Source organism: Kryptolebias marmoratus, linkage group LG15 (assembly GCF_001649575.2).
Source record: "Kryptolebias marmoratus isolate JLee-2015 linkage group LG15, ASM164957v2, whole genome shotgun sequence".
Taxonomy (NCBI): domain Eukaryota; kingdom Metazoa; phylum Chordata; class Actinopteri; order Cyprinodontiformes; family Rivulidae; genus Kryptolebias; species Kryptolebias marmoratus.
Window position 1 is genome coordinate 12,868,252 of NC_051444.1, and position 21,903 is coordinate 12,890,154.

The following is a 21,903-nucleotide window of genomic DNA, read 5'->3' on the forward strand; positions in this document are numbered from 1 at the left end:
CAAGGTTCTACAATGGTAGTTTGGGCTAAATATTGTTACTCTTTGTTATCATTGAGGTAGTTTCATAATTCATTGACAGGAAAGCAACTGACTAAATGGCTCTAAATGAGATTATTTCACTATAGATATCCTCTCTGTGTCTGCATGTTGAAACAAACACCAGTCATTTGAAGTACAAAAAACCAAAAACTTTTATGTATTCAAGTAGTTACTTTGTTTTGTTCTAATAATTTGTGATAGTGAAAATGGCAATGGTAATAATAAAATCTGGTACATACTGATTATATATTTTGTATGTACCAGGTACTGTATTGTGTATTGCTACGAAAAGGTTCAATAGTAACTGAATGAAAGTCATAAAGCTTTGTTAACCCCAAGGATTAGTTATTTAAGACATGAAACATTCTATTGATAAGATGAGAGCAGCTTCTGGTTTGTTTTTAGAGCACAAACATATCTGTCTATTCTACACCATGCAGGTTTGTTTCCATAGCACAAACAACATACATTTCTTAAACTAAAAATAAAATAAAAATTTGTTGATGCTTATCAGGCTTAAAAAATGTTATGAACATGTCTAAAAAATTTGAACTCCATCAATTCAGGTTTATTGTATACAAATGAAGACAGTTCTTGCCCATTATCTTCCCCTAGACTAGTTGTCCAACAAACATCACTCCAATAGTCGAACACATATTAATATGAGGTCAAAAAGGAATCAGTGGTATTGTCTAAAGTGCTACAGTTTTGTCTTACACATTGTTACTGTCTACCTTCAAGAAAATGGTGAACCTGCATTTCAAACTCTACATGAAGAAAGCCACCGTTCTCCAAAATAAACCTTGTTTCCTGTTTGGACACAAAAAGGTTGGAAAGATAACAATTTGAACCGATGACACAAAGAAAATACTTAATAGTTTAATTTGAAAATGCTGTGTTGTTTAAGGACCTGAACTGAGAGATTTATATGAGTCCACAAACATCCCAGAGTTGAAGCTGTTTGATACAAATGAATGGGCAAAATTCTCATGCAGCACCAGCAAATCAGCATTTACCAGAAACATTTAGATGCACTTTTATTGCGCAAGAAGGTTCCACCAGCTCCTAATAGCAAAGTTTCACATATGTTTGCTACTCACTGATATGTCAAAGTTGATAATGTTCCTCATTAAATAAATAGGCCAGTACAAAATGTTTCTTTCATCTTTGCGGTTATTTGCTTTTAAGACATTAAGGAAATTTGCTGATGTTTAGGTCGTTTTTTATGCAGTGAAAGGAAATTCAAAAATATTCACAAACTTGTGGTTGGCAGATATTTCTGTTGCACAGCTTCATTGCATAGATACAAATCCTGTGATTACGGATGACAATAATATTATTCTCACCAGCCTCCTCGTTTTAGTCATCTGTTTCGCATGAGCCATCAACAGTGACTTTAAGACACAGCCATGGGATTTAAATAAGCCAAACAAAAAAGTGTGATTTTGTTACTTTGTAAACTGAGGAAAACAAACTAAGCTCTGAAAATCTGCCTAAATCAATCTTTACTTTTGAACACTGCATTTAAAACACAGACTATGTTCTTGGTATTTCCAAATGTGGGGCTTGTGCATGTTTTATGTGCTCTTTCAGCGGATGTCTATGAGCAAAAAGCTAAATAATTCACAAGGAGTGAAGCTGAATCAACCAGCAAAGTTTGCATCTGCTGGTGTGCCTTGGTGTGCATTTCCATTTTTATAGATGCAACAAATAAAAAAAAAAGCAAAGCTGTTTTTTACTATGTTGTTCTAAGCACCATGTGTTACTGCAAAGTGTTGCTTATTTAAACCATTTATTTCTCTTTAAGTTGACATTTTTTTTGTAAGAAAATCAGTATCTTTAGTCTTTCAGTAATTCAACAGTTTTATCAAATCCAAAAGGTCATCACATACTCCAAAAGGTTGCATTTTCAAGCTTAGATTATTATTATTTTTTTTAATTTAGCACTAATAACCTGTCGTCTTTGCTTAAAATGGGAATCTTTCAATTAGATATTTGAATATTTCTCAGAACACACAAATGTCAAAAGAGAGAGAGGAAAAACACACAGTTCCATGCAGGGATTCCTCTGCAACAACTCAACTTTTGCAATTCCAACAAAACCTTTTTTTAATTAAAAAAGTGCTATTGTGGAAAGATGAAATTTCTTTCCTTTATTTAAACTTTGACTTTTTTTCTGAGTGCTTTCATAAAATCATATTTCACCCTGAACCAGAACCATAGCTCCAATATATATTTCTCTTTAAATATATATTTATATTCTCTTACCAAGGCTCTGAATGAACAAATCAAATGCAGATTTCTTTTTCCCATCCACTATGTTTTTCTTCTGAAACTGATTTTAGCCTCACCCTTTAAAGTAGCTGTGTGAGAGTCTATCATTGTAGTACAGTAACTCATCTTTTTTTGCATAGACTCTAATTTGGTAACTGATAAGATCAAGCTCTGTAGTTGAGAGTGAAATTCATTCTTTTTTAAACAGAGAATGCCAGATGCTCAACAACTCTAGGCCATCTTTGTTGTATTTTTCTGTTTAATAATGTGCCAATTGTTTTCAGTGGGAAACGAGTCTGAACAGCCGGGAGGTCGGTTTAGAAGCACAGATCAATGCTGCTGTAATACATGAAAAACGTGGTTTAGTATAAATAAAAGAATTTCCTGAAAAAACCAAACAAACAAACACACAAAAAACATCTGAATGGCAGTTATTAATGTTATCAGTGGCAGAGAGATGCCCCGTCACCTGATAGCAAAAAAAGTCCTGAATCTAAATGTGGGACTTTTTAGCGTTTCCATACTTGGTGTTTTCTCGAGAGATCTCCAGTTATTAAGCCCCCCCCCATTGCTACAAAGACACTTAATCTTTTAATGACATCCATGTTCATTAATAAACATTTTCTGATTTTGTATCATCAGGACTTTGCTGAAGCAGGTACCATCTATGGCAGATGACATTCTTGCTTGCAGCAAGCAAACAGATGAACAAGAGTAGCAAAAATGTTCAGTTTTAGTAACAAAGCAGGTATAGATATAAGAAAAGTACCTATAACATTTGTATCCTATTGTTGATGCTTTAATACACTGCCAGTCTCTTCTTTTAAATTTATTTATTTTCTGTTGTGCTTGTTATATACATTCCCTTTCCTATTTTGCAGATATGTAATTGATTCTGCAGACCTTTAGTGGTTTGCAGTGATTACATTTCCAGTCACTGGGGGTAACTCAGTAGCTCTTCTATTAACAATAGATGCTGAACTTGTTACACAAACACATTTGCTCATCTGCCCCCTCCCTTTCTGAGACATACGCACACACACACCTCCTCCATTAAAAGCTCACTCAACTGAACCTGTCATCTTCTCTTTGGGGCCTTAATGGCCGTCCACTTCTAGAGACCTATTAGAGTACAGGACATGTTATTGGAAATCAAAGAGGATTTGGTGTCTCGGGTGTCCTCCTGCAGGGAAGAGGAATCAGCAGAGGTCAACTTGTTACAAAGACTCACTGACCGCCAAGATAGATTGCTTCTGAGAAAATCTGCTTCCTTTTTTCAGTTAAGATGGCAAAACTAATGCTAAGCAAACACATTTATGGACATTTCTAATTTAAATATTGCAGTGTTCTAAGAGAATATTATTGCTTTGACATTTTTTTTCTTCTGGTCACTAAGATAATAATCTAGATGCTGGGTTAAATATTTTAAAACAAGGTGTGAAAATGTTTAAACAACTGTTTATGATTTTATACTGTTTATTTGCCCCATTTATAAGAAAGTAAACAGGATATTTTTGTTTTTTTCCTCCACAGTTGGTGTTGATTGCCCACTGTCACTCAGTCTTTTGTACTTGTAATTTGCTGTGTCACTGATTAAGGGGCTTGTGCCTGTCCCAGCATTCACCAGATGAGAGTCGAGGTACACAGGTTATCTTTTTATCACAGGGTTCAAAGGAAAAAATACACAGAACATGTGACCAAGTATACAGCCTGTCAAAGCCTTTACGAAATAGCTGTAATAATGGACAGATTGTGCTGGGATTTAAAGAAGGGTGTTTTTTTTATTTTGCATGAACAGAAGTTAAGAACAGTCAAAGTAATAAGATAAAGAACTTGTTGTATGTTTTATAATGACAAAGGAATTTTAATAACAGACACCATCTGGGTGCCTGATCAAGCTTGTGCAAAACAATGTTAAATTTTCTATTTTGAATTCATTTGGGTGAGCCAGATAAGATTGTGTCCCAGAAATATGTCTTGTCTTAATTTCCTTATCAAATAACTTCAAAATGAGGTAAATTTATTCATGGCAGAATATTTTAACTGGAGAGTTTGCCATTTAGCAAGTTTTTCAGATGTTCAACGGCAGCATATAAAGTGACTCTAATGGAGTGACAAGTTTATTTATTTTTTTATTATTATTTTGTTTGCAGACAACACAACATTCTTCTTTCTAGCTGCAGGTTGTCTCTGTTGAGGTTGTGTGGGTAACAATAATCAAGGATCCAGAATGCTTAGTTTGATAAGGTGAATTCCATAAATGTAACCCTGTAAATGTAAACCCAAAATGTGTGTGTGGGAGTGGGGGCTGGGGCGGAGGATGCATCTTGTGTGTCTTTGTGTTGCTCCCATGTTGGAGTGGCAACTGATCCAAGGTGTACCCAGCTTCTCACACAACAGCCTCTTCCTAAACCCCCTCCTTCTATGACCCTGAACAGAATTAAGTGGTTACAAAGATACAGAAAATGAGTCAATAAATTTCTCTCCTAAGTGTGTAAAAACAAACAAACAAAACAGTAAAGATGAAATAATGACAGTCTATGTTACTGGTAATGAGGTAATTTATTATTTTCAAAGTGATATAGTGTAAACTCAGCCAATTATAAATACAGATATTTTGGGTTAAAAGCAACACAACACAAACAAAATAAATAAATAAATTCAGATTTTTGTTTTCTGGTCTTTTCAGACTTGAAAACTGAGTTTTTACTCCTAACTGCTTAAGGAATTTTGAATCTATCTTTCCACTGATGCAATGTCGCCTATGTTTTGTATAAGAAAAAATAATGCTACTAGCCCGATGTTTAACTTAGTGTTTTAATGAGGTTATGTTCAGTGCCTAGTTTCTTCCACACACATTTTTGAATTGTGGTTAATTAGTTCAACTGTTGTTTCATTTGATCAAAGTTGGCAGGAAGCACAGTGTGAGATACTTTCTGCAATTTTAGTTAACAACCAAACTGGATTTTAAAAAAAGAGTTTGAAAAATTTCAAAATCTTAAAACATTTTCCATGTACAGTACAAGATACATTATTTTCTGCTTTATCCACATGTAGGTGTCCAAGTTAAGGGCCAATCTAAGGCAGGACTGAAATGTCTTTGTGTCAGCACCACAGTGTGATGTCAAAGCAGAAAACAATGGCTTACCCCCAGAGCAGCTTGAAATTTGGAAGCTTAGATGCACATTAAAAGCTATAGGTAGCAAAAGCAGTGCAGTGCAATTGATCTCAGCTGTGTGCAAAGGAAGGACTTTGGGGAAATCAGATGGTTCATTAAAGTTTCATATTGCATTGTGCACTTGCAGTTTCATCTTGTGTCTCCATTTACTTATGGGCCCAAACTGAGACTCACAGATGGAGTTTGTATTATAAGGCCTATAACTGTTGTCTAAAACAAAAAAAGTTTTTTTAAAATATTGCAATTTTTCAAGCCTTTTTGCTGAATGACATTAGTTAAGGTATTTAAAGAATAGGGTTACAAAAATATTGAAAATTCTTTCTATACTAATAATTGCTTTTTTGATAACATGCAGTCATGTTGCTTTAATTCTAAGACCTAAAGAGACCTGTTAATGACATATACTATGCTGTTCATGTGGTGAGAATCCTCTTTTGTGTGTACATATAGTGTAACCTTAATTACCCTTTAATTTCCATGTACAGCTGTGTGTTCCTTTTACTATCTGCTTTTCTGTAACATTCTTTTTTCTGTCTACATATGCAGCTTGACTGAGCTAAATAAAGCAGCAGAAATTGTTTTGCTATTCAACAACACATTCTAGTGAGCTAAATTCAGAGCATACAATTAATAACTTCAATGAACTAAAGCTGTCATAGGTTATGCCCTCCATAGGAAAAAAAAGCTCTAATTTGTGATATCTAGTGAATTTCAGTGAAACAAGTTGACATATTGTGTTGCAATAACAGAATGCCACTATTTTGAGTGATGTGTAGCACAGAGTTACAAAAAAAAATCTATTACAAAAGATGATCTCTTCAAGAAAAATCTATGAAGCTGTGAAGCAGAACAGAGCCCAGTTTGGCAATGGGCAGTACTGTTTGTAAAACCTGTTAGTTTATCTGAGCAGTGTGTAGCAGCTATGACACAGACATGAAGTTTGAATTCGAATGTCTTAGTTTTGTATGCACATGTATAAGATATACATATAAATAGATATAATTGCTTTAATTGTTTTTTTTTTTTTTAAAGGTCACAGCAGTGGTAAATTTAGCAGGTATACATCTTTGATTCAGTAGCTGCCTGTACTTGCAGGCCTGTTGCTGCCAGAGACTTTCAGAGAGACCGGTCCACTCTCATTGTCTGAATTGTTGATGGGTCTTTTGTTCTTACCTGTGGATTTTATTTTTGTACTCGACAGTATCCACAGAGACAAAAAAGCAAAGGGAACATAATGCAGACTCTGCCATACAAAAATGTAAATCATTTTAAAAAAGAAAACAAAAAACCTCAATATATGAAGCTTAGCCAAGTAAAACTCTGCACAAAATTCCAATTTTACCTCTTAACTGTACATGTTCTGCAACTGTTTTTTTAGTGCATGGAAGTATTTATAATTTTTAAATATAAAACAGAATTACAAATGTTAAATAGTTTATGCAAACTATGTATCTTAAATTTTTAGAAAATGTTTATTTAGTTATTTAGTTTTAATTCAATCAGTAAAATGCATAAAGTGGTTACATGAGTGTTTACACTCTGTTTGGGTGTCCTTGCTTTTACAACTCACTCCTAGTCTATTTTTTACCTTTAGCCTCAGGCGCATTGTATGTTTTACACACTATAACGTAAGTAGCTTTACATCATACAAGATAGCTCTATCACATTCTATAATTTAGTAAACCTTCCCATGACCCTTTGGCTCACTTCTCATCTGGAAAAGAAGTTCCCATGTAATGTCTGTTTGTTTGTAGCCACCTCAGTGAGCTCACAGTCCCTTTTGCACTCATGAACCAGTCAGTCCCAGCGTTCTAACCTTCAATCCGCAAAAGTGCTCTTTTGCTATGCTTAGGCTGCACTCTCGTTGATGCACTTCCAGATGTGCTTGTGTCTCCATGCATGTGTGTATATAGCAAGCCACCACATGTGACAGCTGCGACCATTTCAAAGACGCACTCAAAAATCAAGGATGCTTATCTTCAAAATTCTCCAACAAAAAATACACAACAAACACAGTCCTCCAACCACCACAACAATATCTAATCAAAAGTGATGGTGTCAAAAAAATCAGTGATTGCAGTTTCATCCCATCCTTTGCATAGTTTGCACCTCTTGGTAGGTGTATAGTAGGTAAGATGGGTTGGCACTACAGAATGTGAGTGAGACAGGAATAGAGAAGAAAGGAAATATGAGATAAGATGAAAGGCAAAAGCTAGAATTTAAAAGAGGGAAAGGGGTTAATGTTTGAAGTCTGCAACAGTCCAATTAGTCTGCTCTCACACACACACACACACACACACACACAACTCTGCCTTGTCAGTAAGGCAAAGAGCGAGAAGGAGAGGACACAGGGAGAGAGAAGGATGGTGATGTGGAGCGAAAGTGGCAGTGAGTTTTGGAGAAATGGCAGAAACCAGGGGAGAGCAGCCTCCGTGCTCGTGACAGCAGCTGAAATCCAATCCACTTGAGGGAAAGGGAAACGACACCTCCCATGAAGGAAATGCACAGGGAAAACAAGGCATATGAAGCGAATGTTGGGGGGGGGGAGTGCATGAGGTAGAAATGACAGAAAAATGACAGAAAAAAAAAACTACTATAAAAATCTATACGTGGGAGAGTCACAGAAAGAGGAGGAGAAGGCAAAATGCACAGATTGTTTAGACATTTGGGCTTATTAGAAATATGTGTGTGTTTGGATGGTTTTGGTCAGTGTGGGTGGGTTCTTCAATCAAACTGCACACAATGAGCCAATGTTCTGTTGTGTCACAGTAAACTTCATCCTTGTCAGACAGAACACAACCACCGTTCTCTGCAGAAGCATTGACAGCATCATAAAAATAAAACTCTATTTTAACTCAACGTAAGCTTTTTAAAAATTTTGCTTTTAAAAACTGGCATTTTATAGCTCTCTGTTGATACTTGCAGAAAGAGAAAACTAAAACAGTTTTGCTCCACTTAAGAAATATCAAGCTTTTTGTGATTAAATTTATTTGTTCTTTGTTTTACAGACCTTGATGTTCCAGTTCTTACGGTGCATCAGACCACTGGCGATATACGTATTGGCTTCTACCATGAGAAGACTGTGTTCCTTCGATGCACTGTTAATTCCAACCCTCCGGCACGATTCATCTGGAAGCGTGGCAGTAGGATCATAGAACAGAGCAAGGACAATGGAGTGGACATCTACGAGCCTCTTTACACTCAGGTACACACATGCAGTATAGACACACTGCCAGGTGTGCACACACTTCCTGCTGTTATCCACCCCCCATAGGCTGAAACCATCTTCACAAGGCTACAGTCTAAAATAAGTGGTATATTAAGACTTAAAATATCCATAACATTACTTTTATACAATTACTTATCTTGTGAAATCACATCTTTAAGGTTAAAGTAAACTATGAGATATGAGATGTTGTAGTCTTTGGCAGTTCAGCTATGCACTTGGTCATTATAAGGCATTTCATACAGTTTTATGTATTATTTTGCAAGGGTACTAAATAAAACAAACAAAAAAAATTATGTTTAATCATTTACCAGTTTGAAAGTTAAAATTGTATTTCATATGAGACTTAGTGGTCTTGTCTGGGTTTTTATTTGTTTTGTGAAAATATATTCTCCAGCAACTCCAGATCTATTTTTAATGCCTCATAATTTTAAGATTTGAAAGCAATTAGTCCTCATCTGGAAACACTTTTGTAAACAAGTTGCCTATTATTACAAAAAAATTAGTATAGGCTATACAATAAATGAATAGACAACTAAACAAGGAAAATGCATCTTCTTTTGTGGTTATCCAAGTACATCTTGCATGTCTTTATTCATCGTGTTGCAGTAATAGTCTTTGTTTTTTAAAGCATTAAGTTTCCTCTTCTTTCAGGCATTTTTAACTAATAATTCACATTGCATGTGTGCAGACTGAACAATAAAATGTTTTATGATTTAACTAATCACTGTAGTGTAACATAAAGCTGTCCATGAATTCCAGCTTTAGGTTAACAACAAGCCAAACAGAAAAACAAAGATTTCCAAGACTAATCTACAGGCAAGGTTTGCATTAGCTTGCTGCTCCCTTTTATTCTGTTTATCAAAACATCAGTCAGCCACCCAATGAAGTTCAATCAAGCATTCAGCAGATCCCTTCCCCAGGCTGCCTAAAAGACTCTTAACTCATTGCCTACTGACACAATGTGTTGATCTAAAAGAGAAATAAAAGATAAAAAAATACAACAATGCTGAAAAGTTGTTTCTTTTTTGTGTGTGTTTGAGAGTGTGTGTAGACTGTAGGCTGTGTCTACATGATGGATACAGAGATAGCGGTTAAGATGGTAAAGAAGATGAATTTAACAACAGAATGAGGATAAATAGACTTAGTTTTCATTTTTACATTGACATTCAGAATATTTGTCCTAATGGTCCCATGCAGAAGCCTTTTGAAAGATATCATCCATCTACAGTAAGTCCAAATGTGGATTGATAGCGATTTAGGTGATTATCAAGGCTTTTAAAACACACAAATTCATGATTTTGAGTTGTGTATATGAGTCTGTATTTGACCCTGCTTACCACACTGCAGTTGATCAAAAATAAGTGTTTCAAACAAGGTATTAACTCTATTTGAAAACGTCAATATTGTGTTATCAGTGTAACATTCTTTATAAGTGTGGTGACAAAACATATTTGAAATAAAGTTTTGGTTTTAGACGAATAATTGTATAGTAAATATGTGAAAAAACTGTATTTTTAGTGCATATTGTGTGTGTTGCTTGTCCCATCTAGGGTGAAACCAAGGTGCTGAAACTAAAAAACCTGAGACCCAAGGATTTTGCTGATTACACCTGCCAGGTGTCTGTCCGTAATGTGTGTAACATTGAAGACAAGTCGGTCAAATTTATGCTCACAAATGCCACATGTAAGTATTTTGATGCAATTTTATTTTTTTAAGTTATACAAAGACAAATACTTGAAATGCCACAGACATACATGCTTTCACACAGCCAAGGTTTTTTTTTTTTTTTTCCTTTTCTATTGAATCTCTGGCTTTGATTTATTCACTCTTTTTTATTCTTTGATACTCCATCTGACTTTTCTCTGCATGCTTGCAGTGTTTTAGCTCAGGAAGATCCCACTCTCTGTCTCTTTCTCTCTTTGTAAAGTGTTTTCCCCTTTTTACTCGAGGATTGTCTCATCTTCTCACTTTCTTCTGTATATTTCTATCGTTCTGCCTTCTTTTCTGTCTGTGCATTTTTCTTCCTCTGGCTTTTGACTCTTCAATAAAATTTCCTTTCAGTGTCTCCATCTTCTGCCTGCCTCCCTGCGTGCCATGTTGTCTGTCTGTCTAGTTTTTCTGTTGCTGAGAGCTCATCTCAGGGCCGTCAGCTGTAATTCAGTTGTCACGCTCCCTGTTATCTCCAATTCTCTCTGCGCCGCTCTGTCCATCTACACGCCACCGCCCAGCAACTCTGTTACTTACGACAACATTGTTGCCGTTGACAGCCCTGTCAGGTTTGTTACGGTCAGACTGATACACCACAAGGGAAAAACCTATGCTTTCACTGTATTTCAATTTTTTTTATTTTTTTTACTTTGTATTTTCCTTTCTTTCTTCTCTTTTTCTAATCTCATTTTCTAAATACCAGTGAGCGCAAATGTACATCAGTAAAAACTCTTAGATAATTATGTTCTTTAAAGTATTTTTATGTAGCCCATTGTCAGTTGTATTCAATCATTTAAGTGCAGTAAGTGGGGTCCTTGTGATTTTTAATGAATCAAGCTTCTTTTGAATCATAAATGCAGAGTTTGTGGATACATGCTCAATAGCCATGAGACAATATTTAGACTGTTCAGGGCTTCTCCTCATAATCCTGTCTTTTTCATGGTCAAAAAGCCTGTAAAAATGAGCACAGCAAATGTGAAACAAGTAAACTTGTAATGATTGAATTTATTGAGAAGACGCTCCTAGCTAGAAATGCAGCCTCACATGCCAAACTTACCTTCCAAACTTGCTATGAAAATTAAAGATTAATATTCCCTTTAAGCAATAGTTTGACGTTTTAGGCAATGCCTTTTTTTTTCTATTTTTTTCGTTTTGCTATTTTTCTTTAGATGAAAAGCTCTACTGCACTTTTTTTTCAACAGCAGCAACCAGCCTGCCTTAGCTTTGATCAAAGGTAACACAATCTGCCAACTAACACCTCTAAGGCTTTATAGTTTAAACATGCAGATCATTTATTTCAACAACAGAAAAAAGTGAAGCATTTAAGCACCAAGTCACTGATAGTGACCAAGATACAGAAATGTAGTTGAGCTAAAAACACAATTTGCTTAAAGTACTTAAGGTCTGCTATGGTATGTCAATCTTCTTGTTACTCACATACAACAATAACTATTTTTCATGTGAACAACTTTCCATGACTAAAACAAATTGTTCAGGTGCAGTATTCTGTACTGGAAAGGGTTAACAATAGGATCTCAGTGAGATAAGATACCACGTTTCTTACTTACACTTTTCAGCAACAAGGCAGTTCAAAGTGCTTGATTAGCATTAGATTAGTCATTAACTCACCAGTGTGGTCAGAATTAAACTCAGTTTTTCCAATCATTTAAAGATCTATCGAGGTAAGATATTAAATGGCCAAAACCTTTCCACAGAACTCCACTTTTAAAAATCTGAACTATCCTTTTAAGTAGAGAACAATGGTTTCAAGCTGAAGCAACCGATGCTTCAGCTTTAATATATGAAATGTCATGCATTGTTTTTGTTTATCAGTCAATAAAACTGGTCAGTTGTAAAATCAACAGGTAGGAAAGGAAACAGTTTTTAACAGATCTTAAGGCTTACATTGTGTGTAATAGGTATTTTTCACTCTTGGAGCCGCAGCATTCCTCACCTCTCCTTTTGGGCTCCTGCAGCTGAGATCAATCGTATCCCGACAGTGCAGTCAACACAGGCTCAAAGACACCCACACACACACACACAGCAGCCACAACAATAACCGTCTGCCCAGCATCGGGGCTAAGGGACTTGGCAAAACAACCAATCTGTCTGGACCTCACATCCTCAAAGAGTGATGGAAAAACTCTGCTTAGAGTGTGTGTGTTTGTCTCTGCTACTTGGACAGGGCCACCGCCTGAAAGTTTGTGTAAGACAAAAAAAAAGAGACAAGTGGTTGTGTATAAGCTCTGCAGACCACAGAGACAGAACTAATGTGAGGTAGACAGCTGGAGTAAAGATGAGAAGGAACTGTAGTTTAAGGCAAATTTTGTTTTGTAGTCCGGTTTATACATTTTCTGTTTATGTTTAAATTACTAAAGGATGAAAATGGCAAAACACAGAATATGAACTTTCTTCTGAAAACAGTTTGGCACTAGAACTGGATTGAAAGTGAATAAAAAAGTCAGCCAGTTTTTTTTTTTAAAGGCCTTTGGAGAGTAAAAGATTGTGGAAAAGACAAAGCAAAACAAATGACAACAAAAAAACCCATAAAAAACAAGATTAAACAAATAAACAAGAAGCACAAAAATATTTCTCCAATAAACATAATGTGATCTCAAATAATACTTAGGCTCAGATTTTTAAAATGACATGAACAGAAAAACAGAGCAAGAAAACAAGTTTGTTCAATTGTTTTAATTTTTGCAACTTAAAATATTTCTATTTAGCAAATTGTGATGTTCAGAGCACTTTCCTTTTTTTTCCTGTGGCATCCCTCGTTGCTTACATTAGTCTGATCTGATAACTGTGTCTGATTCACTGCACTCAGACAAAGAGACTGATTGACTTTTATATCATAATCCCAACCAGAGTTTTGAGTTTTGGATTTCTGCCTTCTAGTAACTCCTGTCACTGACAAAATCCTCTTTCTTTGCCCCTCATGAAAAGGGATCAGGGAAAAAAAATCTGTGGCGCTTGTCATGTTATTTATTGTAGGAAGTACAAAAAAGGGAAGGAGTTGAATGGTATGAATAGACAAGTTAAATTAAAAAGTAAATAAAACATCAAATAAATGTTTAAATTAGACTCATGAAATGCAGCTTATTTAAAGGTGTAACTTGTTTTATACAACATTAATCCAAATTGGTTAATTCTTGAATCGAATGTTTGAGATTCCTGACGCCAAAACTCAAACTGTGCAATGCATGTTATGTTTTGCACATGGTTTCGATCTGATTATGGAATATTTTGGAACACGTTTATGTGATCTCACGTGGTCAGATGGTTTTCTACATGAGATCACATTTAAAAAAAACCATGACAAATGCATGTGGTTTATCTGTAGGAGGGTGCAAAGGAAATCAATAATCTGAAACAAAATGTGCCCAACAGTCAGTTACATCGACATTTTAGGTCATATTAGAACATATTGTATAAATATGTGTTACTGTGAATTGTTGTGAATATGGCTCCACCACATTAAAATGCAGAAATGCTAAACATATATATAGTCTTTTTCCTCAGCATAGCCAAACTGTAATGTTTTGTTAAATAATTTAGAATCAATACACATCAGAGACTTTCTGGTGTTTTCTAAGGGCTGTGTCTTTGACAAGCTTTGGAAATTCTAACAAACAGTCCCAGTTGTCATTAGAGGTATTAAATTTGAAACAGATATTTTTCTTCCCTCTTTCTTCTGTTGACATAAATGGAGCAAAGAATTAATCACAGAAAATGCCACAAATAGTTTTATTTCTAAAAACTGTCAGTGGTAAATATGTTGGACAAAAACGATTCACACAGTGTGTGTTGTGTTTAAACCTGTTGGCAACCTGTTAGTCGATTTCATTGCTAGTGAGGATAAAATATGGGCTGGTTGATTATTATTTATTAAAACTCTTACAAAAGTATATGTTTCAGTAATATTGCAGTTGTACACACATTCAGTATATGATGAGATCAGTAGGTAGCAAATCCTGTTTCACATGAATCTCTCTTGAGAAAATGAAGAACAGTTGGTAATCTGTAATGATCTTTAGTACAGTTAAAACCTCTGGAAGGACATCATGCTCCATCAGTGTAATGACAGTTTTATGTAAAGCCATCATTTATAAATGGGAGAGGTTATGTAAGGAAAAGAAGGCAAAATGGACATTTTTAACATCTTTTAAACCAAGAAAAGGTTGATTTAAACACTTAGTTTTACTCACTCGCATTTCAGCCATTCACCTTTCCAACTTTGACATTTGCTGTTTTAAAACACATCTTAAAACTTTGGATGAATTTTGATCAAGTAGACAGCACTTTTTTTTAAAAAAATATCATTTTGTTTTTGTACTTACAGATTTTCATGCATTTTCTCTTCCTTTTCTTGAAGCTTTTCAACTTCACATTTATGTTTGCATATGCTGTTTTGACAAAAATAACAACAACAAAGAAAAAAGGCTGAGAGTCATTATCACCCCGTCTAAGGCACAGAATGGTTCTTGTGCTGTCAGTGTAGAAGATAAATCATAAAAGCCTCTGTTTCTGTTTGAATGGCCGCTTGTCTTTGGCTTAAACAAAAATACAGAGTCGCAAGCAAACAAAATAAAGGAACATCGTATAGTACAGCCAGAAAATAAACTTGCATGCAAGATTACAGATCCACACTTAAGGATTCAAAAAGAGTTCTCCACAAAATGACCCCCTCTGTTTTTACTTCATAGATCAGTTATGTGTCAGACGGCTGACACAGCAGCACAAAGTGAGAGGTAGTGACAAAACTGCAGGAGGAAGAAGGGATGAGACTTAAGCACTGAGATAGGAAAACAATAAAAGAAAATAAAACCCTGATATTAAATATATACAGGTGACAAACTGACAGAGAGAAAACAGGAAAGGAAGTGAGAGAGTCTGAGCGAGGAAGAGAGAGACATTTGTTACCTGGTTGTAAACCGCTGCGCTGCTCATAAATCCCATTACTTTGTGAAGAGCGCTGGCTGATCCCACCGTTTCCATCTCCCACGCATCCCCAGGAAATATAAACTGTAATTCTCAAATCTTCAGTTCCTCCTCCCTGCTTCACTTTTTTTTTTTACTTTCCAGAGAATTTATCTGCAGTAAAGTTTGCACTTCTTAAAAATATTACTTTTTCAATTTGTTCGGTTGTTCTAGAGCATTTAATAGTCTGCAGAAAAAATGATGTAAAGTGTTGGGGACTAAAAAAGAGAATCATGAAGTTATTCATGCAGTGGAATGTGAACTCCATCAATTTTCCAAACTCCTTTGATCAGTTTTACCTTTGCAGTCCTAACTGAAGTAGAGATGCACGGGTCTTTCTGTCTCCACCAAAGTAGCTAAAAAAATTCAGGGGATAGACTTCAGCTTCATAAGCCTTATTGCATCCAAGGTAGTTTATCAATAATGCTGACTAATAAGTGTTTTGTCCCTAAACTACTGGATATTAATCCCCAGCACAGAAAATGGAGACGCTCTAAGGTAGTTGGAGACAATATTTACTCATCGGCAATCTTGTATGTCTTAATACTTTATATTTCAAGTATGGTTTGAGGGAAAGTACTTGTTGCCATTCTCCACAAACATACAGATTGTCTGTAACACGTGCCACCTTAGAATAAATGCTATAATTATTTACAACAAAATGCATGTCTTGACACTTCAATAAACTGCAATTATAAAAAAGACAGTGAGAATTACTCAGGCGAAACACTTTCTGTAGGAGCTGCAAGTGTCGAAGTCCTAAAGAGGCTTGCTTTCCTAGTGTTGTGACTTGATACAATGGGAGTAGACAGAGCTATTTGTGCGTTCATTGCAGCTGCTACACCAGTGAAATTTCTTGTCAGGTCTGGAGCCATCACTACTGAACTCAGCTAAAGAGGTCCCATTAGTGCGTCAGTGTTTTTGCATAGTCACCCGTTAAACATTGCCGCTGTGTCTGTGTGCCTGCACACTCTTTGTGTGCACAGTTGTACTTGTTGAAATATTCATATGTAAACTACTTTGGTGCACCTCTTTTCATTATCATAAGTGTTGTTAAAATAACAGATTAGATGAAAGGATGTACCGTGTAAAGTCTAGTGGAAAAAATGAATTGTTTCCTGTTTCTCTGTTCTCTCCGCCTTTCACTGAAGCTGAACTTTCCTCATCTTACATGCAAGAGATCATAACAGTTTCTCCATTATTTAAGCATGAGACATATAATTAGGCTTAAGTTGTTATGAGTCTGTAGAGATTCTTATTATTTTGATTGTAATATTATTTGTTAGGACAGTTCTTTGTTTCCTCAGTCAGATACTGTATGCCCAACTGTTAACAGACAGCAACATGTGATGTACTGAGTACCCACATGTTATTTTAGTCTTTCCCATCTTCTTCGGATTTCTGTACTGCAGGTTAAAGTCAAAACATCAAAACATGTTTTGACTGTGTTTGGTTTGGATGATATGAATCAATCATCTGTAAAACATGCAGCTGTAGTTTGATTGTATGCAGAAAAAATACTGGATGTGAAAATGCTTAAATTGAAAATGTTTTGAGAAATACTGAAGCATAACAAAACTGTCCGTGTCCAAACGTTTTTAAACGTTTCACCAAGAGTGTTGTTTTAAAAACCTGAATAAAAAAAAAAGAAGAAAATGGGATGTGAAGTTTGTTGAACACATTGAAATCATCAGGTTAAACTGAGAACTATCACCTCGCTTTTCTCTTCTGGGTTGTTCTTGTTAGAAAACAGTAGGCCTACCCACAATACAAACTCACCAGTGAGCGTTTCAACCACAGATTAATAACTTACAGCCAGTGAAGTCTCTTCTGAAGAGAAACTGGGTCTTGACTGCCCTGCCCTGTGCCATTATTACTGTAGCTGATGGGGTGGGGGTGGGGGGTCGTGTAGAGAAACCTTTCTTTTCTACAGTTAAAAAAGAGAGAAGAAATGGTGCAGCCACTCAAGGGATTTACACAGGTGACATTCTGGTCACAATCTCATTTCTGCCAACGTTATGCTTCTTTCACCCCATTTATACCCTGAGGCGAGATATGCAAAAACCTATTACAAAATCTTGCAAATAGAATTGTTATCTATATGTAATGGAGTAGTTCTCAAATTTACCTTTAACTAAACATTAAATGTATTTTTTAACATGACAAAAGCCCATCAACCACCTACTGGAAAGTTTTACTTTTATTATTTTTAATTTTTTGCCACTTTCCAAGCCTTTTCCTAATTATTTTATGTGTATATTTTCCAATTTTTATTTGTCTTATATTCAACTAGCTACTAAAAGCAAGACTTACTGCATACCTTATTTGCTTAGTGTGAAGTGTGTCAGAAAAGAAATGTAGAAAATCAACCTATAGTTTCAATTTTACAACATCTTAAACTATCACATTGCATGTCACAGTTTCTCACTTTGTGAGGAAAAAAAATACATAAATTGCCCTGTTGCATGATAAAATACAGAATCATGTTTCAAATTATTAAAAGGGTCATTGATTTGGTTTGATTTTGCAGTACAGTAAGTACATCGACAGTAAATTATAATAATATTAGATAGCAAATGAAGTAGAACTTGCAGGTGAGGTTCTCACTTTTAAAGGTGCTGATATTATGCGCACATACATTAATCCTGCAAGTCTTTACCATGTGAAAGTTCTACCATTTTTAAAGTTTTGAAGCAGAAAACATCTTTTCTTTTTTTTTGTTCTGTGTGACCACAGAGAGCATGTGTACTTACCTCTTGTTTGTCTCTTCTCCCCAGCTCCCCCAATGATCCGGCTGTCAGTCAACGACACCGTGGTGGTGGATCCGGGACAGGATGTGCTCATCACCTGTGAGGTGACTGCAGGTTACCCCGCGCCCAATGTGACATGGTCACGTTACCCCGGACCTCTTCCTCTCAGTGCCCAAGTGAAGGGGGCCACGTTGATTCTGCGTGCTGTCACACCGGCAGATGCAGGATTCTACAACTGCACAGCTGTCAACAATGTGGGCAACCCTGCTCGCAAAAATGTCAATCTTGTCGTCAGGAGTAAGTAATGTGTGACTGTTCATGGCCGGGACTGTGTATGTGGATGCTGTGGACTGCCTAGAAATAGATACACTGTATGGGCATGAGTTTTTGGTCTTAACTAGAACTGGGTTGTTGCTGTTATGAGTTAGTTATTAAAACTAGGTGTTATGAATTTAGAAAAATACCCATCCAAAAAGAAAAACTTCACTGATGACATTTTTATAAATTTTCACACATATTACATGTAAAACAGAAATTTAAACTCCAAAATCATAAAAAAAAACATTGGTCAATGTATGTTCCTTATTGACAAATCTGAAAATTGGAAATAAAAGCTTCAGACTGAAATAACTTCCTTCACTGAAAAAAAAAACAAAACAAAAAAACAAATAGAGTAACAACAGCAAAAACACTATTCAGTCACTGCAAGTTCATTTGACTGGCAGTAATTTGGGGCTCTATTAATGAGAAAGTCTGAGTGTGTAAGCAGTTAATCCATCATTACAGTGAGCTGATGTGAATCTTGTCAGAATAGACGGGTTAAGTATTGCTCTTTTTGTAATTTCCCTGTCGTTGAAGCAGAAAACTTACACTCTCGCTTCCCTCTGGCTATTTTTAGCCCCTTTAATCATCTTTATTCACTCCAATTAGTTAGACTGGAGTGGAAGCAATTAGCGACAGTCTCTTCTGTTAGTTAATACTGTGGAGAACGCACGCTGAATGGGTTTCTCTTGTTAGCTTAATGGGCGTGAACACCAGCACAGGTAAAACAACCCCAAAGAGAGCCATAGAATCAAAGGCACTGCATTGCAAAGAAGGGTTGCAGACAGGAAGGAGACAAGTGTATGTAAATATTCATGTAGCCACATAGTTGTATTTCCATGGCTTTATATGACATTAATTATTTCCCCAAGTGTCACGCTAACCTCATATTATACCCAAACCTTCACTAACTTGAATTTTTTTTATCAGTTAAATTATATTAAAAAAAAACTTTCTTTTTGTCTGCTGTATAAAAACTATATAATACGACTGTATGAATACATTCATGCCCAAAATATTTCCCTTGGTGACTCAGACCGACATACACACACTTACACACACTGGTCACGTGAAGTTGTGGGCCCATGTAAAGCGTATGGTCACTGTCTTATAGCTCAGCTCGGGTATCTTGTTATCGAGCTCTTCTCCCTTCCTCACTGTCCGTCTCTCTTGTTAGTGCAGAAACAGAGAGCTGTTTTGTATTCAACATGAAAATCAGTTGGGAAAACGCCGCCTTTGAAACTGAAAATTAAATGTGACAGTGTGAGAGTTACTCTTTGTCCTTGATTTTGTTTCCCCCCTCCTCATCCCCCTGTTATTTTATTCTGTATCGGGCTCCTTTTGTCTCACCCTCCCTCACAATTTGCTTCTTCCTATTTTTCCCCTCATTCTTTCGTCTCCAATTTCCTTCTCTTCTTTTGGTTCCTTTATGTCATGCTACCCCCTCCTTTTTGCCTCACACGCAGTGTTGCAATGCTCATCTGTATTAGCCTTCATGCTCCTTTTCCATCCAATTCCATTCATTTATTTGCAGTTTTGCTTCCTCAGTGGCTGTCCACATGGAGGCGTTTTGGGAATTCGCTAAAGTTTTTATTTTATTGTTTCAGCCTTGCATCCACATGAAAATGGTGTTTTTAGGAACCCACAACACCACATACAGGCCTAGTTCTCATTTCTTTGAGAAATGGTTCTGTGTTTACAAGATATTTTCAGAAACATCAAGAAAACCTATGTTTCTGTGTCTGTATATTTTTATTATCTCACCTTTCTTCAACTTTAATTTGAATGTTTTTTTTTTTTTAATAAAAGTTAAAAAAATATCCATGGTTTTTTTTGGACAAAAATAATAATGAAAACTTGCTACATAAAAATGAAAGGGAATTTACATTTATTAGCTTAATTTTTTTATGTATAGAATGGAAAATGAGGGACTGCTGGGGATAGGCACCAGCTCCCCGTGACCCAAAATGGAGAAGCGGGTAAAGAAAATGGATGGATGGAAAGTGAGAGCAGGTGTTGTGATTAAAACTTTGGTTTTCAGACTTTCAGACAGGAAGTGGAACCCATTGAAGTGGAACCCCAGCATTTGATCACCCAATAAATTGTGGTCAATATGAAATAAGCACAGCACTGAATTTCAGTAGTTGGATACAAGTCATGCTTGTTTATCATTGAACACTAGCATGAAAAAGTTAGGAACCATCTGGTGACCTCAATAAAAATATTTTAAAGCATAAGCAAATTTTATTAAAGTGGGAGAATTTCTTAGTTAAGCTTAGATCACCTATTACTGAGATGTAACAAATCCGCATTAGGACACATTGCCATTGCTTTAAAGTGCAAAGCGTGAAACAGCATATTACCATAACTAAACAAGAAAAAATATGTAGTAATGACCTACATAAGGTGCATTATTATCTTGTTATTTTATATGAACAGGCTTTTCAAACTCCATTTTTGTACTATTGATGACACTGTTAGGAAATGCACAATAAGAGGTTTTAAAATAAAGTCAGAATCCATTTTGCAATGAAAATAAACTCAATGTATTAAGGTGCTATGGTTAACAAGAGCAATGCCGTGCCCAGCAAAACAGATTCCATAAATCATAGAGATGCATTATTAAAACGTGGCTACATTTTAATAATGGTAAGAATAACTCATAACCAGGACTTATATGTGCGTTTTATGATAGATTTGGTAATTTGGGTAGTTTGTGTACACTCCACCATAGAAATGCTACATTGCTACATGGAATTAGGAAAAACAGGAAAAGATGTCTCTAAAACATGCAGAGAACTGTGTGTGAAGCCCATGTTGTTAAGCTGATTTATCTTACTTTTAGTGATAATGCCCCAGACTGTTTTTTTTCTGTTTGTTTGTTTTGTTTTTTTTAACTTAACAATTTTTTTCCTCTTTCTTCACTTGGTCACTCAACATGCAGCAATGAGCAACCTGACCTTCCAAATTACACCTGACTCTAACAAGGACAGTGAGAACCTCCAGATGGAACGTGACCTCAAGCTCTCGTGTCACGTTGATGCCACCCCACAAGACAAAGTCAACTACACCTGGTACAAGAACGGTGCAACAGTGTTCAACTCGGACAACCTGATTTTACTGCGCAGTGACCCGGACATGGCACCCGGGACAAGTAGCTTAGAGATCATGGATATGAAGTTCAGAGACCTGGGGACCTACAGCTGTGTGGTAAACTTCCCTGGCAGCAGGGTGCCAGAGATGCGAGTGGATGTCAACATCTCTCAGAACAGTGGTAAGATTGTCCTTTTCTTTCGAAGTCATGACAGATGTTTGCCTATCAGTCAATCACACAATTGGCTAAATCACGCATAAAAAGTAAAGAAAAATTCTGGAAAAGCCAACACTTATTTATAAAATCCCATCACAAATAATATGAGGTAAAT

General features: G+C 36.0%; 1 protein-coding gene across 2 annotated transcripts in view; it reads left to right on the plus strand.

The window, feature by feature from the left end:
- Positions 1–21,903, plus strand: part of LOC108237360 (MAM domain-containing glycosylphosphatidylinositol anchor protein 1) — a 166,339-nt gene that overhangs the window by 99,218 nt on the left and 45,218 nt on the right. For both annotated transcript variants that reach the window (XM_037979938.1, XM_017418722.3), the window contains exons 5-8: positions 8,500–8,696; positions 10,271–10,403; positions 18,185–18,454; positions 21,423–21,752. In XM_037979938.1, coding sequence (XP_037835866.1) covers positions 8,500–8,696; positions 10,271–10,403; positions 18,185–18,454; positions 21,423–21,752 — 930 coding nt within the window. The remainder of the gene's footprint in view (positions 1–8,499; positions 8,697–10,270; positions 10,404–18,184; positions 18,455–21,422; positions 21,753–21,903) is intronic.